The sequence below is a fragment of the Peromyscus californicus genome, unplaced genomic scaffold (genome assembly GCF_007827085.1).
Source record: "Peromyscus californicus insignis strain IS unplaced genomic scaffold, ASM782708v3 Scaffold_9__1_contigs__length_137607984, whole genome shotgun sequence".
NCBI classification, from domain to species: Eukaryota; Metazoa; Chordata; class Mammalia; order Rodentia; family Cricetidae; genus Peromyscus; species Peromyscus californicus.
The window spans coordinates 71,598,207-71,622,256 of record NW_026294617.1 but is presented as its reverse complement, the minus strand read 5'-3'; the positions used below and the strand labels follow the sequence as shown (position 1 = coordinate 71,622,256).

General features: G+C 41.0%; 1 protein-coding gene and 1 pseudogene across 1 annotated transcript; both read right to left on the bottom strand.

Moving 5' to 3' along the window:
* Window positions 1-1,856: 1,856 nt before the first annotated feature.
* On the bottom strand, window positions 1,857-2,931 carry LOC128105363 (speckle-type POZ protein-like; annotated as a pseudogene).
* A 10,703-nt stretch (window positions 2,932-13,634) lies between these two features.
* On the bottom strand, window positions 13,635-14,714 carry LOC128106614 (speckle-type POZ protein-like). Its single transcript, XM_052732188.1, has one exon. The coding sequence runs from the start codon at window positions 14,712-14,714 to the stop codon at window positions 13,635-13,637; it is 1,080 nt and encodes a 359-aa protein (XP_052588148.1).
* Window positions 14,715-24,050: the final 9,336 nt, after the last annotated feature.

The following is a 24,050-nucleotide window of genomic DNA, read 5'->3' as shown; positions in this document are numbered from 1 at the left end:
TCACTGAAGACAGCGTATGTTTGAGAAAATGTGGAGCAAGGGGAACACTCCTACACTGTTGGTGGGAATGCAAACTTGCACACCCACTTTGGAAATCAACATGGAGCTTTCTTAGAAAATTGGGAATCAACCTCCCTCAAGACCCAGCTATACCACTCTTGGGCATATACCCAAGGAATCCTCAATCATACCACAAGAACACATGCTCACCTATGTTCATAGCAGCATTATTTATAACAGCCAGGACCTGGAAACAACCTAGATGCCCTTCAACTGAAGAATGGATACATAAAATGTGGTACATATACTCAATGGAGTACTACTCAGCAGAGAAAAACAATGACATCATGAGGTTTGCAGGCAAATCAATGGAATTAGAAAATATCATGCAACCTCATCCAACTACTGAGGGATCTGGATGCAGAGATCCATGACTAGGCCCCGGGTGGATCTCTGGGAGTCCAATTAGTGAGAATGAGGAGGGTTTATATGAGCGAGAATTGTTGAGACCAAGGTTGGATAAAGCACAGGGACAAATAGCCAAATGAATGGAAACACATGAACTATGAACCAATGGCTGAGGGGTCCCCACTGGATCAGGCCCTCTGAATGGGTGAGACAGTTGATTGGCTTGATCTGTTTGGGAGGCATCCAGGCAGTAGGACCGGGTCCTGTGCTCATTGCATGAGTTGGCTGTTTGAAACCTGGGGCCTATGCAGGATTGCTTGACTCGGCCTGGGAGGAGGGGACTGGACCTACCTGGACTAAGTCTACCAGGTTGATCTCAGTCTGTGGGGAAGGCTTTGCCCTGGAGGAAATGGGAATGGGGGGGGGCTGGGGGGAAGGTGAGGGGGACAGGAGGGGGGAGAACAAGGGAATCCGTGGCTGATATGTAGAACTGAATTGTATTGCAAAATAAAAAAAAAAGTGAAAAAAAAAAGAAAATATCATGCTGAGTGAGGTAACCCAGATTCAGAAAGACAAACATAGTATGTACTCACTCATAAGTGAATACTAGATGTAAAACAAAGGATAACCAGACTGCAGCTCACAAGTCCCGGGAGGCTAGTAAACAGGACCCTAAGAAAGACACAAGGATTGCCCAACAACAACAGAAAAATGGATGAGAGATCCATGAGCAAACTGGGGGTTGACGTGTGTGTGTGTGTGTGTGTGTGTGTGATTTCTGCACACACTTCCAAAGCTGTGCAGCGCTGGATGGACTAAAATGGCATTCTTCAAACAGAAACACCACTGGAATCCAAAAGCTGATTTTAAATTTTTTATTCATTTGATATTTTATTTGGGTAGGTACAGTCTACAGAGATGGATGTGCCCATGGGAAGAAGAGGAGGAGTGAACAAGGGTCCTATGCAAGAGCAACAATTGCATTAGCCAACTGAGTTATCTCTCCAGTCCCACACACTGAGTTTGGAGAAAAATGCCTTAATTCTCTTCCCCTTCTCTTGTAACCAAATATTCACGTTTATTTTCCTCTTTCTGCGTCCTTCACAATATTTTCTGCTCAGTCCAATACAGACAAGTTGCTCCAAAGAAACCCTATTGTTATGTGCTTGGGACCAGCAACTGAAATGTATTCCAGTTCCCAACTCATTGGAGAGAAAAATGAAACCAGTACAGTAACAGGGTAGTGTATACAACATAGCTCAGCGCTTCCCCTCCCTGAACCTGACAGTCACCTCATTTTCAGTTGTATTAAAGCCTGAGGCACCATGCTGACTTTTCCTAGTTTCACTGGAAATGCTCCACCCATCCCATAGTCTAGCCAGGTGTCATTGGTAACAACACTGGCTGCTGCTTCAGGGAGACAATTGTAGGTCACAGCTGACCAGGTCCTAGGATCGCTTCAAGCGTTTCAAAGGGGCTCCAGGAAAGGGAGATGAGCAGAAGCCAGGGAACGGTATGTTTCAGAAACTAAATGGGGATATGAGCCCACCATTGCCTTCCAGCCTGAGGTCTCAGAGACCTCAGAAGCATGAGCTGTAATGAAATCCAGTGTCTGGGTTTTCAGCTGCCCTGAGTTGTGGAGGTCAGCCAGGGAGAGAGTGTGGGCAGCATTCTCCACAGAGAGGTCCCTGCAGAGGGCATCCTCACACATGACCTTCAAACGCTCCAGGCCATACCTGTCATCAGCTGCCAGCAGAACATCTGCCATGCTGTCCAGGTCTGGTGTTGTTCCAGTGTAAATGAAGTCCATCATTGCCTTGAAGACTTGTGGCTCCAGGTCAGGGATCTCAACGCGATTCTTTCTGCTCTCCTCCATGTCATGTTGAAACATGGCTCTGAAAACTGGAGAGCGGCTGCTAAGATGGCCTTGTGAGCCCAGAATTCCTGGCCAGATACCACCAGACAGCAATCTGTGAATCGGGAATTCTCCCACAGCTCTCTTAGCTCATCTGCCAATGTGCATTTTGGAACTTGAATCCCTGGCTTCCTGTTCTGGTCAGAGATGCTGAGTCTTTGACCACACTCACCATGCACAGGAGGTTTAGCTGATCATGTGGGAGAAGACGAGGTGCATGGGACAGGAGGAAATCTTGAAGGATGTACTTTTTGAATCCGTAACCAAGGCCTGGCACAAACCTAAATTCTGTTTGGCTCCTCCTGGTTTGACTTTTCTCTCCTTTGTCGTATGATCCAGAACTGGAACTTTGCCCAAACATGACTCTTTAGACAGCTGAGCAAAACTAGATTAACTGACAGGTAATCTGCACTTAGTTCATCGAGTCCGTTCGGGTTTACTGTCAAACACCATTTGTCATTGGCCTCTATTGAAAAAGTTGGGCTCCTAAGGCTTCCTAGCCTTTCCTCCACAATAGAATGGAAGTTGCTGATGGTCCACATGTAGGAGAAATTCTGAAGGCTGATTTGAGTGTGGTCCCATCTTTGGACTGTCCCATCTCCTGCCATTTCTCCTGGAGGTAGTTTGAAGGCTAAACTCGATCCAAAAATGAAGAACTAGCAATTGTTTTCTCTTCACCTTGTGAGACACAATAACAGACATGAATTAGATGTTTAGTTTTTGTTTTCCTGTATTTTCTGTTAGATGGGGCTTGAAACTTGGATCTCGGATATTTTCTATACAGATTTCAATACTAATTTCAGAGAAGTCAGTGTGTGCTACTAGGAACTCTTACACCACTCCATTTTTTGTCTAGATTGAATCTTAGGTCAATAGGTAAATGATTTTGACAATTAAACACAGCTGTTGAATATTTTGGAAAATTTCATACACTCACATCAAAAAATGTTGTGCTAGGTTCTCTAGAGTAACAGAACATATACAAGGAATCTCTCTGTGTATGAAGGAAAGGGATTTATTAGAATGACTTAGGGCTCCATCTCTGCTAATCTCCCATTGGCTAGCTGTGAAGGAAAAGTCCAATATTCCAGTACTTACTCAGTCAAGGAGGTTGGATGTGTCCACTGGGCTTCAGTGTATACTAGAGTTCTAAATATTCTCTAATGCCAGGAAAGGGATGGACTTGCTGCAAGGTGAGGGCAAGCAGGCAAATAGCAAGAGCTTCCTGCTTCCATGTCCTTTTCTATGCTTCCAACAGAGGGTTTGGCCCAATTTAGGGTGTGTCTTCCAGCTCAAAGATCTGGATTAAAGGTGTGTGTCTTCAGGCCTTGAGATCCGGATTAAATAATTGTGTCTTTTTACCTCCAAAGTCTGTACTTGAATTGGATCTTAACTACTTCAATTGAATGAAAACACTTCTTTCTTGTGTGCCATTTTATGGTTTTAGTTAATTCCATGTCTTCATAAGTTGGGAACAAGAATAACCAGTTCAAGTGTATTTTGCTTACTGTGGCACAGCTTAAATAAAATAAGGATGGCGTCCATTACTACACAGCTGTTATTTCCTCTTTTCAGGGTTTTACACTAAATCTTCCTACTAACATGATCCAGGAAGAGGTGTCTACCTTTCTCAGTCAGGGGTCTCAGTGTTCACAACTTGGAGATCAGGATGGAAGAATTCACACATGGTGGGCAAGAATCAGAACCAGGCAGGTACCTCTGAATGTGGCAGTCATTTTAATCCAGACCCATATTCCCCAGAATAACTCTACCAACTTACATTGGTGGTCTTGCCCCTCCCCAAACCCTTGGCAATACTCTTCCAGATCCACTTAAGAGTGTGCTATGAGAAGATTCTAAGTGATTTTCAGTTCCATCCTGCTGAATGCCAAGATTCAGCTTCTCAATACCTCATAATTTTCATCCTTCACTGGTGAGTTCTATCCACTTTAAACTTTGAACTTGCATGCTTACACTGCTGGTCCTGAAAAGTGAGACAGTATTCAGGTTTCCAAAAGGTGCAGAGTATATTCAACAGTTGCCAAAGAAGGGTTTTTGAGACAGGTCCCCTTTGTATGTGATCAATAAAATGCTCACCATATCTATCATCTCTCTCCAGTTCATCATGTGTGTAGGGACTCACTAAACCTAGAGGACATGACAATACCTTCAGTGATTCAATCTACTCAGCAATTCCCAGGTTACCTCTCCTCAAATTCTGTCTCTAATGCTGCTCATCCCTCAATCCAGGATAAATCAATCAACTGGTTTTGATCTCTGAAAGTTTGGTTCCTCATTTAAGAATCTTTGGTAGGTGCCTAACTAGTAGACTCAGTGACTCTTCTTTATGTATTTAGGATCAGGGGAGCAGGTACTTCAGAGTAGGAGCAATCTCTCATCAGGGAACAGACTCCTGTCAGGGGCTCAATATAGAATCTTTTCATATAGTCTCTCATTCCAGGAATTGGACAGGTGGATCTTTTATTTCAGGTCGTTGGTTCTCTGGAGGACCTGGCACAGAAAAAAGGATTCAGGTCCCCAGCAGGAGAAGGCACAAGTCTTATGCAGCAGGGGCGTTCACACAACCGAGAAAGCCAAGGGTCAATACAGCAAAACAAAACTGACATAGAAACAAAACACATAGAAAGTTTTGGAGACAAACAAACACACACACACACACACACACACACACACACACACAGAGAGAGCGAGAGAGAGAGAGAGAGAGAGAGAGAGAGAGAGACAGAGACAGAGACAGAGACAGAGACAGAGACAGAGACAGAAGAGAAGAGACTTCTTTAACATGGATTTAAGCCAATAGAATGTCTTTATTCACCAGCTGGCAGCCACATGACATATTCTGGATTCTGGTGCAGCAAACAGCCATTCTTAGAGTGAGCTTTTAAGCACAAAACCCATATTCTGGCTTCACAAACTTCAGTTAACAAGAACAGTTAGCCAGACGGGGCACTACAGAAGCCAAAATGTTACTGTATTTCAAGCAATGTTTGAACATTTAGAGGTATTTCTAGAGCTGTGGACTCAGGTGGATTAAGCCTTCCTTTGTGTTGTTGCAGGGGATTGCTGTTTTTTCCAAAAATGCTGGGTTTTACACCATGCATAGTACTTCTGTCATGGAGACAGCTGTACTTAGGTGTGAGGCCCTGGTCATGTCTGGGCCCTGTTACACAGGTGGGTCTGGGCACCATGAGCATATGGTGCCCTCAGAGGTCAGAAGAGGCTGTTGGATCCCCTGAATAAGTGTAAACTGGAGTTACCAACTGTGGTCAGACACCCTATGAATGCAGTAAATTGGATGCCAGTCTTCTAGAAAGGTATCCAGCAACTTTTACTGCTGAACAGTTACTCCATCCCATCCCAGTTACTTTCTTAAAGAGAACAGAACAGCACTGAAATACTAGTTCATTCTCTAGAGCTTTAGCATCTGAAATGTTTTAGCAGGAATTCAAGAGGTAATCATGATTTCATTTCTACATCTTTCTTTCATTTTTGAAAGCTTTCCAGTCTGCATGTCTGGCTCTTTTAAAAGTTACTGTATGGACCAAGTTAACCTCAGACTCACAGAGTTGAGTCAGTCTCTGCCTTCAGACTACTCTGATCAATGCCATAGACTATCACATCATGCCTGGTTGGTGAATTTCTATTTAATCACAGTAACCACAGTGTTAGTCTTAAACAAATGATATTGAAAGGTTGCTTTTAACATTAATTTAATGAATATCAAGACTTTTTATTCATATCAATATTAATAAATTTGACTCAAAATTGAATAGATATGGGGAGAGTGCACAGCCTTGTATTGTTCCTGACTTTAGTGGAATCTCTTTGAGTTTCTCTCCATTTAATTTGATGTTGGCAGTTGGCTTGCTTTTGTTATGGTAAGGTATGTTCCTTGCGTTCCTGATCTCTCCAGGACCTTTATCATGAAGAAGTGTTGGATTTTGTCAAAGGCTTTTTCTGCATCTAATGAGATGATCATGTGGTATTTTTTTCTCTCAGATTGTTTATATGATGGATTACATTGACAGATTTTTGTATTTTGCATCTCTCAGATGAAGCCTACTTGATCATGATGGATGATTTTTTTTATGTGTTCTTGGATTCAGTTTGCTAGTATTTTATTGAGTATTTTTTGCATCAATGTTCATGAGTGAGATTGGTCTGTATTTCTCTTTCTTTGTGGCATCTTTGTGTGTTTTGAATATCAGGGTAACTGTAGCCTCACTGAAAGAGTTTGACAATGTTCCTTCTGTTTATATTGTGTGGAATAATTTGAAGAGTATTGATATTAGCTCTTCTTTGACATTCTGGTAGAATTCTGCACTGAAACCATCTGACACATAGCTTCTTTTGGTTGGGAGAATTTAATGGCTGCTTCTGTTTCCTTAGGGGTTATAGGTCTATTTAAATTGCTTGCCTATGGGATGGAGAGATGGCTCAGCCGTTAAAGGCTAGGCTCACAACCAAAAATATAAGCTAAATTGCTTACCTTGTCTTGATTCAATTTGGGTATATTGTACCTATACAGAAAATGCCCATTTATTTTAGTTTTTCCAATTTAGTGGAGTACAGGTTTTTGACATATGACCTGATGATTCTCTGGATTTTCTTGTTGTCTGTTTTTAATGTGTCTCTTTTTATTTCTGATTTTGTTAATTTGGATACTCTCTCTCTGTCTTTTAGTTAGTTTGGATAAGGGCTTGTCTATCTTGTCGTTTTTCTCAACGAACCAACTCTTTGTTTCATTGATTCTTTTTACTGTTCTCTTTGTTTCTATTTTATTGATTTCAGCCCTCAATTTGATTATTTCTTGGCATCTACTCTTCCTGGTTGAGTTTGCTTCTTTTTCTTCTGGAGATTTCAGGTGTGCTGTTAAGTCTCTAGTGTGAGATTTCTCCAACTTCTTTATGTAGGCATTTAGATCTACGAACTTTCCTGTTAGTACTGCTTTTTGGTGTCCCTTAACTTTGGGTATATTGTATATTCATTTTCTATGAATTCTAAGCAGTCTTTAATTTCATTTTTTCCTCCTTGACCTAGTCGTGATTCAGTTTAGCATTATTCAGTTTTCACAATTTTGTAGGCTTTGGTAATTTGTGTTGTTGTTGAATTCTAACTTTAAGCCATGGTGGTCCAATAAAATACAGAATATTATTCCATTTTTTTATATCTATTGAGATTTGCTTTGTGACCGAGTATGTGGTCAGTTTTAGAGAAGGTTTCATGGGGTACTGAGGAGAAGACATAGTCTCTTGTGTTTGGGTGGAATGTTCAGTAGATGTCTATTAAGTCCTTTTGAGTCATAATATGTGTTAGCTCCCTTATTTCTCTGTTAAGTTTCTGTCTGGTCAACCTGTTCAGTGGTGAGAGTGGGGATTTGAAGTCTCCCTCTATCAGTGTGTAGGGTTTGATGTGTGATTTAAGCTTTAGTAATGATTCTTTTCCATATGTGGGTTCCCTTGTATTTAGGGCATGAATGTTCAGAATTGAAACTTCATCTTGATGGATTTTTTCCTGTGATGAATATGTCCATTTGTCCAGTGTTCTTCAGATTCCTGAGCCTTCATTCTCCTGAAAGTCAAAAATAAAAACCCTTCCCCAAACCTAACTTTTGGGAGGTTCCCTTTTGCTAAGTTATATCTGATTAAATGAAAAGGGATTTGTTAGTGGTATAAGTTAGTTTAAATTGGATGGTCATGCTGGTTAATGAACTATCACCTCTTCTAATTAAGAGGTCTGTCTTGTTCCAATTGAACCTTTATCAATTTTGATGGTATCTACAGCTTTTCTTCTCCTGTAGAAACAAAAGCAAAACCTCATCCCCAATGTAACACATATCCTGGTTTCCATTCTGAGGGCTGCACATTCTTAAAATATATAGGCTCATTTAATTTTCTACTTTTTTTCTATTTTCCAATGTCTCTCCCCAGTTGTTGTTCCTTTCTCATTTGCACTGAGAAAGTTCACAGTTAATAGACCATTACACAGTCTATTTTTGGGGATTGTTGTTACCACTTTTTGTTTATTTAGCCTATCCTTTTGAGTTTGATTTGATCTTTCCATGGTTCCTTAGCCTGTAGGATTATGTGGTATACCTGTAATATGCTTTATATTGTAATAAGCAAAAAATTTTTTGTTTTACCAGAGACATATGTTGGAATGTTGGCAGTTTTAATTTGTGCAGGTATGCTCATAATGGCCATAACTTCTAGCAAATGCGTGATCACCAAATCAGCTTTTTCAGAACTCAGAGGAGTTGCCCACTGAAATCCTGAATAAGTGTCAATGATATGGTGTACATATCTCAATATTCAAAATTATGCATAGTGAAACACATCCATATTCCAGATTTCCTTCCTCTGAGTACCCTTTGTGTTACATTCTGCTGGTAGCCAAGTCTGACTGTAAAAAGAACAAGTAGTAAATTTCCTTACAATTTCCTTGACTTGTTGACAGGTTCAAGAGCTATTTGTAATCTCCAACAAGGCAATATTTTCTTTACTTCTTCCAAAATTCTTTCTATCTGCATTTGAATCAGCTAGTGAAATATCATCCATATAATGATATATTATAGATTTAGGAAATTGTTCCTAAATCCACTTTCCAAACTTCCAATAGCTCTCATACAAAATATTGGCACAGGGTTGGGCTATTTAACATTCCTTGTGGGAGAACCCTCCATTGATCTCTCTCTCTCTCTCTCTCTCTCTCTCTCTCTCTCTCTCTCTCTCTCTCTCTCTCTCATGATAATTTAATGTTTTTAATTTTATAATTTAATTTAATTTCACATATTAGCCACGGATTCCCCTTATTCTCCCTCCTACTGCCCCCTGGTCTCCCTCCAGCCCACCCCCCATTCCCATCTCCTCCCATGCAATGACTCTCCTGGGGATTCAGCTCAGCCTGGTAGATTCAGTCAAGACAGTTCCACTTCCCTCCTTCCTTCACCCAGGCTGAGTAAAGTGTCCCTACATAGGTCCCAGGTTGCAAACAGCTAGCTCATGCACTAAGGACAGGTCCAGGTCCCACTGCCTGGGGGCCTCCCAAACAGTTCAAGCGAATCAAATGTCTCACTTATCCTGAGGGGCTGATCCATAGGGGGCTCCTCAGCTATTGGTTCATAGTTCATGTATTTCCACTAGTTTGGCTATTTGTCCCTGTGCTTTTTCCAATCATGGTCTCAACAATTCTCACTCATACAATCCCTCTTCTTTCTCACCTATTGGAATCCTGGAGCTCCATCTGGGTCTTGGCCATGGATCTCTGCATCCAGTTCCCTCAGTCTTTGGATGAGAGTTCTACCATGACAGTTAGAATGTTTGGACATCTGATCACCCGAGTAGGTCAGTTCGGGCTTTTCTCGACAATTGCCAGTAATCTATTGTAGAGGTATCTTTGTGTATTTCTGGGGACATCTCTAGCACTTTGTTTCTTCCTATTCCCATGGGGTCTTCCTTTATAATGGTCTCTTTTTCCTTGTTCTCCCTCACTGTTCTTGATTTAGCTGGGATCTCATGCTCCCCTAATCTGTGTTTCCCTCGACCCTTGCCATTCATTACCTCTACTCATGTCAAGTTTGCTCATGTAGATCTCATCCATTTCTCTGTCATTGGGCCATCCCCATGTCTTTCTTAGTGTCCTCTTTTCTAGGTAGCCTCCCTGGAGTTGTGAGTAGCAGTCTAGTCATCTTTTGTTTTATATCTAGTATCCACCTATGAGTGAGTACATACCATGTTTGTCTTTCTGAGTCTGGGTTATCTCACTCAGGATGATTTTTTCTAGATCTATCCATTTGCCTGCCAACCTCATGATGTCATTGTTTTTCTCTTCTTAGTAGTACTCCGTTGAGTCTATGTACCACATTTTATTTATCCATTCTTCAGTTGAAGGGCATCTAGGTTGTTTGCAGGTTCTGGCTTTACAAATAATGCTGCTATGAACATAGCTGAGCATATGCCGTTGGGGTATGATTGAGCATTTTTTGGGAATATGCCCAAGAGTGGTATAGCTGGGTCTTGGGAGAGATTGATTCCCAATTTTCTAAGAAATTGCCGTATTGATTTCCAAAGTGACTGTACAAGATTGCATTCCCACCAACAATAGAGGAGAGTTCCCCTTGTTCCACATCCTCTCCAGCATAAGCTGTCTTCAGTGTTTTTGTTCTTAGGCATTCTGACAGATGTTAGGTGGTATCTCATAGTCATTTTCATTTGCATTTCCCTGATGATTAGGGATTTTGAGAAATTCCTTAAATGTCTTTCAGCCATTTAATTTTCCTCTGTTGAGAATTCTCTGTGTAGCTCTACACCCCATTTCTTAATTGGACTGTTGGACATTTTGATGTCTAATTTCTTGAGTTCTTTATATTTTCTGAATATCAGCCAACTGTCAGATGTTGAGTTTGTGAACATCTTTTCCCATTCTGTAGGCTGTCACTTTGTCTTGTTGACTATGTTTTTTGCTCTACAAAAGCTTCTCAGTTTCAAGAGGTCCCATTGATTAATTGTTGCTCTCAGTGTCTGTGCTACTGGTGTCATATTTAGGAAGTGATCTCCTCTGCCAATGCGTTCAAGATTACTTCCTACTTTCTCTTCTAGCAGGTTCAGAGTAACTGGATTTATGTTTAGGTCTTTAATCTACTTGAACTTAAGTTTTGTTCACGGTGATAGATATGGATCTACTTGCAGCCTTCTACATGTTGACATCCAGTTATGCCAGCACCATTTGCTGAAGATGCTTTCTTTTTTTTCCACTGTACGGTTTTGGCTTCTTTGTCAAAAATTATGTCTTCATAGGTGTGCAGATTAATGTCAGGGTCTTCATATGGATTCCATTCATTCACATGTCTGTTTTTATGCCAGTACCAAGCTGTTTTTCCTATTGTAGCTCTATAGTAGAGCTTGAGGTCTGGGATCATAATGCCTCCAGAGGTTGTTTTATTGTACAGGATTCTTTTGGCTATCCTGGGTTTTTTGTTTTTCCATATGAAGATGAGTATTGTTCTTTGATGGGGATTGCATTGAATCTGTAGATTGCTTTTGGTAAGACTGCCATTTTTACTAGTTAATCCTGACTATCCATGAGCATGGAGATCTTTCCATTTTCTGACATCTTCTTCAATTTCTTTTTTCAGAGAATTGAAGTTCTTGTCATATAGGTCTTTCAGTTGTTTAGTTAGAGTTACCCCAAGGTATTTTATATTATTTGTGGCTATTGTAAAGGGTGATGTATCTCTGATTTCTGGTTGTCAATTTTATATCTGTGGGCTACTGGTGTTTTTGAGTTAAACATTTTTTATTTTATTTTTTTATTTATTTATTTTTTTTTTTTTTTGGTTTTTCAAGACAGGGTTTCTCTGTGTAGCTTTGCGCCTTTCCTGGAACTCACTTGGTAGTCCAGGCTGGCCTCGAACTCACAGAGATCCGCCTGGCTCTGCCTCCTGAGTGCTGGGATTAAAGGCTTGAGCCACCACCGCCCTGCTTGAGTTAATCTTTTATCCTGCTAGGTTGCTGAAGGTGTTTATAACTGTGAGTTCCCTGGTTAAATTTTTGGGGTCACTCATGTATACTATCATGTCATCTGCAAATAGCGAAAGCTTGACTTCTTCCTTTCCAAGTTGTATCCCCTTGATGTCCTTATATTGTCTTATTGCTCTGGCTAGAAGTTCAAGTACTACATTGTATAAGTATGGGGAGAGTTGACAGCCTTGTCTTATTCCTGACTTTAGTGGAATCACTTTGAGTTTCTTTCAATTTAATTTGATGTTGGCTGCTGGCTTGCTGTAAATTGCCTTTATTATGTTTAGGTATGTTCCCTGTATTCTTGTTCTCTCCAAGACCTTTATCATGAAGGGGTGTTGGATTTTGGCAAATGCCTTTCCAGCATATAGTGAGATGATCATGTGGTTTTTTTCTTTCAGTTTGTTTTTATGGTGTGTTACATTGATGGAGTGTCATATGTTGAACCACCCTTGCATCCCTGGGATGAAGCCTACTTGATCATGGTGGATAATTGTTTTGATGTGTTCTTGGAGTCTGTTTGCCTGTATTTTATTGAATATTTTTGCATCAATGTTCATGAGGCAGATTGGTCTATAATTCTCTTTCTTTGTTGCATCTTTGTTTGGCTTAGGAATCAGGGTAATTGTAGCCTCATAGAAGGAGTTTTGTAATGTTCCTTTTGTTTCTGTTGTGTGGAACAATTTAAAGAGTATTGGTATTAAGTTGGGAAAGTTTTCTTCTATGATCTTGTTGAATATATTTTCTGTGCCCTCGGACTTGGTATTCTTCTCCTTCTTCTACCCCTCTTATTCTTAGGTTTGTTCTTTTCATGGTGTCCCAAATTTCTCGGACATTTTGGTTCATGACTTTGTTGGCTTTAGTGTTTTCTTTGAAGACATTCCTCTCTTCCTTGAGGTTCACTGAGTTCCACTTAATGTTTGGCTGTGGATGCCAGTATCAGCTCCCAACATATGTTGGAGAAATCCCACCTGATGTCCATTGGACTACGTGCCAATCTCTGAGTGTAACAGAATTCATTAGGTATTGTCTCATTGATTGTGTGTGTGTGTGTGTGTGTGTGTGTGTGTGTGTGTGTGTGTGTGTGTCAGTGAAGACACTGCACCAATTTCTACAGCTGAGCACAGCTGGATGGACTAAAATGGCCATTTTCAACAGAAACATCACTGGAATCCATAAGCTGATTTTACAATTTTTATTCATTTGATATTTTATTTGGGTATTTTATTTATTTGAGATGGATGTGCCCATGGAGAAAAGAGGAGGGCTGAAGAAAAGGTCCTCTGCAAGAGCAGCAATTGCTTTTGGCAACTGAGTCATCTCCCCTGACCCAATCATTGAGTTTGGAGAAAAACTTTCTTCATTATCTTTGCTTTACTTTTAATCAGACATTCATGTTTGTTTTCTCCTTTATGAGTCCTTGACCATATCTTCTGCTCAGTTCAATCCAGGTAGGTTTTTCCAAAGAAACCCTGTTGTAATGTTCTTGGTGCCAGCAGTTAAAATGAATTTCAGATTCTAACTCCTTAGACAAAAATCAAACCAGTATAACAACAGGGTAGAGGATGTGTAGATTGTACCAGAGTCCAAGACTCCACCTCCCTCAACCTGACATTGACTACTTTACAACTGTATAAAGCCTCAGCCACCATGCTGTTATTCCCTAGTTGCATTCGAAATTTTCCACACATCCCATAGTCTACCTAGGTATCATTGGTAACACCATGTCTGCTGCTTCTGGGAGACAAGTGTGGGAAAAGGTTTGCCAGGTCCTAGGATGGCTTCAAGCATTTAATAGGGTGATCCAAGACAGGGCAGTGAGCAGGCATGGAACCATAAACTTCAACCACTAAGTGGGGATATAAGCCCACCATTGTCTTCCAGTCTGAGGTCTCAGAGACCTCAGTAGTATGAGCTGCAGTGAAATCCAGTGTCTGGGTTTTCAGTTGCCTTGAGCTGTGGAGGTCAGCCAGGAAGAGAGTGTGGGCAGCATTGTCCACAGAGAGGTTTCTGAAGAGGGCATCCTCACACATGACCTTCAAACGCTCCAGGCCATACTTATCCGCAGCTGCCAGCACAGCAGCTGCCATGCTGTCCAAGTCTGGTGCTGTTCCTGTGTAAATGAAGTCCATCATTGCCTTGAAGACTTGTGGCTCCAGGTCAGGGATCTCAACGCGATTCTTTCTGCTCTCCTTCATGTCATGTTGAAACATGGCTCTGAAAACTGGAGAGCGAGCTGCTAAGATGGCCTTGTGAGCCCAGAATTCCTGGCCAGCTACCACTAGGCAGCAGTCTGTGAATTGGGAATTCTTCCACAGCTCTCCTAGCTCATCTGCCAATGTGCATCTGGGCACCAGGATTCCTGGCTTCTTGTTCTGGTCAGAGAGGCTCAAAGAGACCTGGGCCACGCTCACCTTGCAGACGAGGGTGAGCTGGTCATCTGGCACGATCCAAAATGCATGGGACAAGAGAAAATCTTGAAGAATAAACTTTTTGTAACCCCAGTCCTGGCCTGGAACGAACCTGCAGGCTCTTGGGCTCTTTGTGACTTTGATTTTCTCTCCTTCGGCACTTATGATCCAGAACTGGAACTTTGCCCAAACATGACTCTTTGGACAGCTGAGCAACACTAGGTAAACTGACAGATAATCTGCACTTTCTTCATCGACTCCATTCAGGTGTACTCTCAAACACCATTTGTCATTGGCTCCTATTGAGAAAGTTGGGCTTGTAATGCTTTGCAGCATTTCCTCAGCAATCAAAGGGAAGTTGCTGATGGTCCACTTGTAGGATAAATCCTGAACACTGATTTGTGTGTGGTCCCATCTCTGGGCTATCTCATCTCCTGCCATTTCTCCTTCAGGTCGTTTGAAGGTTCAACTGGATTGAAAATGAAGAACCAGCAAGTGTTTTCTCTTCACCCTGTGAGATGCAATAGCAGACAGGATTTTGATTTTTAGGTTTTTTTTTTCTCACCTGTTCCCTCTTCTACGAGGCTGAAAACTTGGGTCTCTGATATTTTCTATCCAGATTTCAATGCTAATTTCAGAGAACACAGTCTAGGCTACTTGATACACTTACATCTCCATTATTTTCTAGATTGAATCTTAGGTCAATAGGTAAGTAGATTTGACAAATATACACAGCTTTTGAATAGTTTTGATCATTCATTCTATTAATTCATATAAAAAATGTTGTACTAGGGTTCTCTAGAGGTAGAATATATGCAAGGAGTCTCTCTATATATGATGAAAGGGGGTTTATTAGAATCAATTTGGGCTGCAGTCCTGTAACTCCCACATTACCTATGAAGGGAAAGATCAAGATTCCAGTACTTACTCAGTGCAGGACTTTGGATGTGTCTACTGGTCTTCAGTATATGCTGGTGTTCCAAATATTCTCTATTGCCAAGGAAGGGATGGACTTGCTGCAAGGTGAGGGCAAGCAGGCAAATAACAAGCACTTCCTGATTCCTTGTCCTTTTATATGCTTCCAGGAGAGGGTGTGGCCAAATTTAGGGTGTGTCTTTCAGACTCAAGATCTGGATTAAAGGTGTGTGTCTTCAGGCCCTGAAATCCAGATTAGATGTTTGTTTCTTTTTGCTTCTAAAGTCTGTCCTTGAAATGGATCTACCCACATCAAATGAAGCAAAACACTTCACACTATTATGACCTCCATTTTAGGGTTTTAGTTAATTCCATGTCTGATTAAGTTGAGAACTAAGAACAACCATCACAAGTGTATTTTGCTTACTGTGGTTCATCTCCATAAAATAAGGTATGGTGTCCATTCCTAGACAGCTGTTATTGACTCTTCTAGGGATTTTGCACCAATTGTTCCCATAAACATGATCCAGGAAGGGGTGATTTCCTTATCTGTCAGGGGTCTCAGTGTTCACAAGATGGAGGGCAGGGTGGAAGTATTCATACATGATGTCCAGGAAGCAGAGCCAGGCAGGAACTTCTGAAAGTGACTGTCTTCTTCTGCTGTTTATTCCATCCAGACTCATAGTCCCCAGGATAGCTCCACCAACTTTCATTAGTCTTTCCCCTGCCCCTCAGATAATCCTCCTGGAAACACTCTTCTATATCCACTTAAGGGTGTGCTATGAGAAAATCTTTAGTGATTGTCAATTCCATCCTCCTGACTGCTAATGTTCAGTTTCTCAATACCTCATAATTTTTATTCTCCACTGGTGAGTTCTGTCCTCTTTAAACTTTGAACTTGCAAGCTTACACTGCTGGGCCTTAAAAGTGAAACTGTATTCTGGTTACCCAAGGTTGCAGAACACATCTGCCATATATCAAAGAAGAGGCTTAGGGATGTTTCCCCTTCTAAAAAGTGAGTGGTAAAATGCTTCCCACATCTCTGGTCTCTTTCTAGTTCTTCATGTTTTTGAGAGACTCACTATGCCTAAAAGGCACTGAAATATGTTCAATGATTCAATCAGCTCAGAAATTGCCAGCCTAGCCCTCCATAGTTCTGGCTCCAATGCTGCTCATTCCTCAATATTGTTCATGTATCAGTTGGTTTTCAATTATTCATTTTCGGTTTCTGTACCTAGACTACCCACAGGTGACTGAAAAGTGTCATCTGCTTGTCTTCACCCGTGGGTTAAGGTCATTGAAGTCAGGTCCCTACTCCCTCAAATCTGTCCTTTGAAAAGTCTGTATTTGATCACTTCTAGACTTCTCATTTGCTTGAAAGATTGTTAAATGGTAAGCCCAATGCTTACCATTTAACTCAGTGAGATGTGCTGTCTTCTTGGTGGTTCCAGGTTTCTATGGAAGGCCAATGAAGAAGGAAGAAAGAAAAGGAGAAAAAGATGGATGGATGACAATGTAGCTCGGGTATAGAGAAATAGCCTAATATGTGGGAGGCACTGATTTATGTCTCCAACAAGACTCACACGTGCTCACATGCAAGCACACACATATACATGCATCCATTCAAAGGAGAAGAGAAAGTAAAGCTTCCTTTCAACATGTGAAGGGTGACAGAGGCCCACTGAACCTTTTAATTGATTGCTATGCAGGTTATTACTACCTCTGAGACCATGCTCCCAGAATCCCTTACCAACAGATGTGTGTGCTGCACTGGATACAGATATCATATTTTATTTTCTTAATACAAAGGAGCAATTTTTATCCCACACAGAAATTGAGTAAAAAATATAGATAGTTCCACTCACAGAGTGTCTTCTCTTAGTAGCATCTTTATCAGTGTGTTCCAGTGTTATAAGTGATATTTCCATAGTGATGTATTAAACGAAGGGCATGCATTCCAGTTTCTTTCTTGAAAGATTCATTATGTTGCAGGTGTGCTAGTAAGAGTTTAGAAAACAATTCATGCTATGCATCTGTCGTTCTGTAAAGCACTTTCTCTAAGAAAGCCTAGTCCAGTCTCCATTAGAAAATAATAAGAAAAAAAATAGAAAAAGAAGATTGGTCTGTTGCATGTAGCTTGCCCTCATCTGTTTCTAAGACCGACATCTCAAGAAAAGGACTTGTTGAGCTCTTGGGGAGGGGATTCTAGGGAACACTAATGAAGCATCGGTGTGGTTTCACATGGTAATACCTTGTAACATCTCTTAAAATAGGCAGGTGACATCAAAGTTCAGTGAAATAAATTCAAGGGTAGTTGAGGACACACAGAGGGGCAACCAAATACCACAGGACAGATTTACAGCTGTCCAATTTGGTGAAGAATTCATTGTAACTAAAACACACTCCAGACAGCCCTGCCTGCCTTCACAGATACCAAGAACCAACATTAATGTCTTGTAAATCTGAGTGCTCCTTACATATCTGTCAATTACAAGCTTCCCATCTTTTGCCAAGGTGCATAAGAAACAACAGCAGATTTTTGCAGGTTGTTATTGCCCCTTTGTGTGTTTATGTAGAACTCTGTAATTTCAATTCTTAAAACTGGACCGTCTTATTCCTACCACCTGATTTCTTTTTAAAATGATGGTATCCCTTGCTTTGGAAATTCTATTAGAGCATCGCTCTCTAGACACAAAGCAAAAGGAACAGAACTTGCTGACAGCTTTCATGTTCTGACCAATGTGCAGTTTAGCACCAAACAGCCAGAATAATATGTAATAGTCTTCTAAATCTGCTGTAATGAGTGGGCAACAGTCTACAAGCACGGGAATTCATTAGTTTAGATAACTTAAGGTCATGGCTTCTAAAGGGCTCATGGAACCATCAGTAGTCTACTGGAGGCTGTCCCCTTTTGGCCTCTAGAGGGCACCAGTTCCCTTGCCTTGGGCTCATAGGCCACCACTGTGAAAGTATCTTAGCTGTTGATTCTTTTTCTGACTCTTGCTCCCACCCCCATCCCCAAGTCATTAGGACCCTTGTGATGCCATTATCCCACCCACAGAAAACACAAGATGATCTCTCTCAACACCTCAAAACTGTAGAAGCAAATAAGGGAAGACCAGGGCTTCAAGCTCAGCCTAGGCTTATAGTGAGTTTGAGGTCAGCCTGGCTTGCATGAGACCTGCCTACCAACAAACAAACAAACAAGCAGATAAACAAGTAAATAAATGAATAAAAATTAAATTAAAAATATATACAGGAAAGAACTATCATGAAAAATTGACATGAACAAAGTCAGCTTAGACATGTGCAGGCTCTTTGGGACATGGCCCTTCATATCACTAGTGTACTTAAAATAAATTATCTAATTTTTCACTTTTCCCCTAAACAGTAATCATTTATCATTTCAAAGGAAAAGTTAATACTGGGGCTGGAGAGATGGTTCTGTGGTTATGAGTATCTACTCTTCCAGAGGCCCTGAGTTCAATTCCCAGCAACCATATGGTAGCTCATAGCCATTTGTAAGTCTAGCTACAGAGAATCCCAGGCCATCTTTGTCCTACATGGGCTCCACACCTGCATGTCCAATTCATGTCCAGGCATTCAAAACACATACACATAAAAGAAAAGAAAATCATAAAAAGTTCAACTTAAGTGGAAAAATTACTATCCAGAACTTCTTTCCTGTGAAAAGAGAAGCTAATCAAGAGCAGCAACTCTAACTCCTGCTCAAAGGCAACATCAGATAGCAATGATAATAAAACTTGCTCTTCTTTTTGTTTTTGCTCTCACTGGTTTATTCATGTTAGTAAAATTGTTGTAAATAAACAAACAAAAATCTCAGTGTCTCCCCAAGTAATGTACAAGCAAAGCAGAAGTAATAGAAAAGTCTATTTCTTTTTAGAAATTGGATGTGACATGACGCAAACCCAGCTACCAAGTGCATACACACAGAGAGAGAGAGAGAGAGAGAGAGAGAGAGAGAGAGAGAGAGAGAGAGAGAGAGAGAGAGAGTCAGGTCTTTATCCCTAACCCAAAGGAGAGCTTAGCTGCTCCTTGTTGTCTGAGGTTCAACCTCAAACTCTAGCCTAGATGCTAGCTTGGAAACCTGGGGTGGAGAAAGGAGAGCAAAGGGATTGAGTGGGAAGAGGCACATGAGGAGAAGCAGATACTGGCCATTAACCTGTGTGCATGAAAGACTGAATTCTCCAAAGAGAGGGGAGGGAGGACAAACAAAGTCAAGATAATGCTGGAACCTTTCCCCCAGTATCTAAAACCAGACCCAGAGTTCTCATGAAGACAGTGCGAGTGCTGAGCTGAGATTTCCAGTGTTGAGCAACAAAAGAACCCAAGCAAAATCACTGAACTAGACCATTCTGTAGGTTTTAAAAACAAGTTTCTTGGGGGAACAAACTGCAGAGCTGTTTCTGTGGGAGAGGGGAATGGCAGCTTGCAAACCAAACAGATGGTGGTCAGTAGGATAGGGTCTTTGAGCTGACTCGGACTGTTGGGGTTAATCCGGAGCTAGGTGGACTTTGCCCAGTGTAGGTGATCATGAGGTGTGGAGAAAGGAAGTGGTGGATTTCCTGGCAAACAAACCCACATCTTGAGGTTTCTGAGGAGTGCTGAGTTAGGTTTCTGTTTGACTGGTATGAATCCTGCCATAACATTTTGCTTCACTTTGGGCCCAAAGTGACCTAGACAGTTACCCTTGGACTGAAATTTCTGAACTTATGAGTGAAAACAAACCTTTGCTCTTCCGAGTTGTTTCTCAGGCATATTGTGGCAGTCACAAAAAAGCTGAGTATCCTGCTGATTTGGTGAGCTGTAATCCACCCGCCAGCAGGTGGGGCTGTCTGGCTATAATCAACATGCAGGCAGATAAAGTCTGGCTTCCAGAGGCTCTACAGAAGACCTACCTGGGTCTTTCTTTTTCTATCTCCCTCTCTCCTGTCTTTTTCAATCTCTGTCCTGTTCTTTTTGTTGTTGTTGTTTTCTTCTTTTTTTTTTTGTGGTTACATTCTGAGATTGAGTCTTACTATGCAGCTCTGGCTTTTGAGAGCTGGCATAATAGGTACGCATCATCACATCAGGCTTGACTTTTGTTTCTTTACCCTTGGGGCTTTGAGAGAATAGTCACATATACTCCTTAGCTTTGGCCTCTCCTCCATCTTCAAAGCCATCAGTGCTGGAGTTCTCTGAGCCTTTCTTTAATAATTCTATGTTCCATGGCTCTCCTCCCTCTTTTGGGGACTATAGTGGCTATATTAGGAAATAGACTTATCTGAATAATCTTAATTCCATCCTTAATTCATAGCCATATAATCTAACATATTTGTAGGTCCTGGGTTTAGAATGTGGCATCTAAGGGCAGCATTATTATGGCTACTTTTTTAAACACCAACATTGTTTACATCTCTTTTCTTTATTTCCTTCCTACCTTCCTTCCTTCCTCTCTCCCTCCCTCCCCAACCCTCCTATTGATGTTTCAGGGATGAGCTTTGAGGTTTCCAGGAAACAAACTTTTCATAATATGTATTTTCTCTATATCATACTATGTATTGATATAGTCATTATCAATATGCTGATATGCTGTGAAGACAACTGGCTTCTTGTATTGGTAAAGCCCTTGGGAGAGCCAAAGCTCAAGATGCTACATCCGTTTCAGGGAGCCAACTTCAGCTTGGTAGTTCAATAGGCCACCCAGGTCTCCCTTACAGGTGGAGATGACACCATAATCCCCAGTGCACACACCATTGTTTTCCTGACCCTGATGAGCTATTGCTCCAACCTGGACCATGTAGCATGATCACCATGGGTTGCAGGTCCTGCAGCACTTCAGCAATGGGACCGTTGGTCCAGAGGCAGCCAGGCCAGTGACATTGTAGGTGTGGTCTGTGAGACAGCCCGTCTTGATGGTGTCACTCAGACCCGCAGGCTCTGACAGCTTAATGACAGCAGTGTTGCAGTACATCAGGAGGAGCTTCCATTTCTCATGAACATAAATGTCCATCCCACATACATGGTGTCTTTTTAGTCCTCCTCTACCAGGAGGCTGTGCTTCCCCAGACAAACATGGTGGTCAAGGATTACTGGTTTCTCCTCACTATTTTTCTCAATTTGAATATTCATTTATCTAAATAGTTTAGTTACTGGAACAAATTGGCGATTAATAAATTCTTTTTTATTTTTTAATTCTTACTGAAAATTTTACGTGTGTGTGTGTGTGTGTGTGTGTGTGTGTGTGTGTGTGTGTGTGTATGTGTGTGTGTGTGATGGTATCCGTGCATAGAAATCAGAAGACAACTTGCAGGAGTTGGTTGTTCTCTACTTCCAATAAGTGAGTGAGTTCTAAGCATAGAACTCAGGTCATCAGGCTTGGAGGAGAGCACCCTTACCCCTCGAGTCTTCTTGCCAGTCCATGAATTTTTTTTTTTTTGGAAAATGTGGGTTCTGTGTATCCTTTCATTACTTATAGTACAAAGTCTCCTCTCATAGCGAGTACTTTGTCATGTTGCATTGGCTCTCCTGAAACATAATCCACTGATTATGTTACATGACTGGAAAACCAACCAACATGTAAGGGTAAATAAAAGGGAGATCATTTATAATATTATAATAAAATCAGTTCCGCTATGCAATTGTTCAAGCATTATGATGTCGGAAGACATACTGATGGAATAGGAGTCTTCTCAGTACACAGAGATCTACTGTCGTTGTCATAGCTATTGACACTAGCTAATGCAGTGAGCTCTACTCATAAGGCAAGCTTGTTAGTACCTAATTGTGGCTTGAACAACTCTCAGGGATGTTGCAAACAATGTGAAGTTTAGCTTTCTCTGTAGTTTATTTACATTATGGGTGCATTCCTGGAAATGTCAGTAATATTCAAGGTATAAGTTCAGGCTTTAGGGGCTTGGCCGTGTGACCCAGTGGTAGAATGTTTGTCTAGCATGCTTGAAGTCCTGGGCTTGATCTTTATCATCAACAACAAAAATAATGTGTTAACATGCAACGTGGAATCATGAGCAGCGTTTTTACTTATATGAAAACTGGGATGATATACAGAGGACATGGACTGGCTCCCCACTTCAATGACCTCATCGCAGTGTGCAACCCATGAAGTCTTGTAATGCCTGCCAATCATTATACTCATAATGTACTCAAAAGGAATACTTATAAATTTTGCAGACTCTTTCTGGAAGTGACTTAATCCCCATTGAGAATTACTGATCTTTGAGATCAGGGTTGTCACTGGGAGAGAAGACAATAAACTTGACATTTGTTCAATGCTGTTCAACTCTTCTAAATATTTAATCTGTTTAAACTCAATGAAACTTTTAATAACCCTACAATGTATGATCTATTATTAGCCCCAGTTTTGAAATAGGGTAGGGATTAAAGCTTATCAAAATTAAGTAATTTACCTTTAAAAAAACAAAAAACAAATATAATAAAAACCATGACTAAATAAATAAATAAAACCAAAGGAATTTAAATCTAAGCAATTTTGTGCCAAGCTTTGGTGAGTAACCATAGAACCTCACTTTTTATGGTAATAGATGTTCAGTTCTGAATCAATTGTCTTCAGATACATCCTGATCCTGTTACCATTACTGATAATGATCTATTGACTCCCTCTCCAGTTGCCTGGCTCACCACACATATACACATACACACACACACACACACACACACACACACACACACACACACACACACACACTACTCCCATTATTTTCTCACCTCCAGCTCAATGGAAGAAATGATGATATCATAGCTGCTTCAGATCTGTGAATGATTGCATTAAAGACTGGTGGGAAAGAGTCAGGGTCATCCATTAGAAAGACTCTGTGTGTGTGTGTGTGTGTGTGTGTGTGTGTGTGTGTGTGTGTGTGTGTGTGTCTATGTTGTGTGTGTGTCTGTGTGTCTGTGTTTTTGTATATGTGTGATGTATTTTCACCAAGGATGTGGTAACATGGCTACAATTGTTTGGTAACTATATACAGTTGTGAATAAATTCTAAACGTTGAAATTGGCCCTGGAAAATGACTGTAGAGGTTTCTACATTTTCATTTCAGCATTTCCTTCTCAAATGAATGAACAATTCAATTTTTTGTTATTGCAAATGGAGCTGCCTTTTTGGCTTCCTACCCCAGGCTGTGGCCTCCTCCGTCCCTCTATTTAGTAATTCCCAGGCTTGTGTGGCACCTGATAGCAGTCTGTACCCTCTCTCTGAAGAGAAGCATGAAATGAAACAGTCTCCTACATTGAGCTGTATACCACAATCGCTTTTTCATGCCAGTTTTTATATTCTATTATTATTGTGTATGTATGTACAATGATGTGTGTTTGTGGGTGTTCATACCATGATGTGCATATGGAGGTCAGAGGCCAACTTCGTGGAGTCAGTTCTCTCTTCCCACCTTTATGTGGGTTTCAGGGATTGAAGTAAGGTTGGTAGGCTTCCATGGCCAGTGTCTTTACCTGCTGAAACCTCTCACTAGTCCCAGAATCACTTTCATAAAGAAACTCTAACCATTCTGGAAAACAGCTAAGTGAAAAAGGGTTTTGTCTGACTTTGTCCTATAGGACTCCATGTTTGTACACAGCAGTTCTTTACTTAGCAAGCACATTGTCCTTCCCCATATATCATATTTCAGTTGAAATGGGACATATTCAGGTGGGATGGCTGTGGACACTCACACAGGTGCAAATTCCTTAAACTCAGATAAACAAAGAGCCTTGATCCAAAGCTGAAGTGTGTGGCAGGGTATCCCAGGACCATTAAAAGCACTTGTTATGAATTAGTTTCTTTGATCACAGTACCTTAAGAAGGAAAAAGCTATTGGTGTACTCCAT

Coding starts and splice junctions, on each gene's coding strand:
- LOC128106614 (XM_052732188.1), bottom strand. CDS start 14,714: ATGGCAGGAGATGAGATAGCCCAGAGATGGGACCACACACAAATCAGT.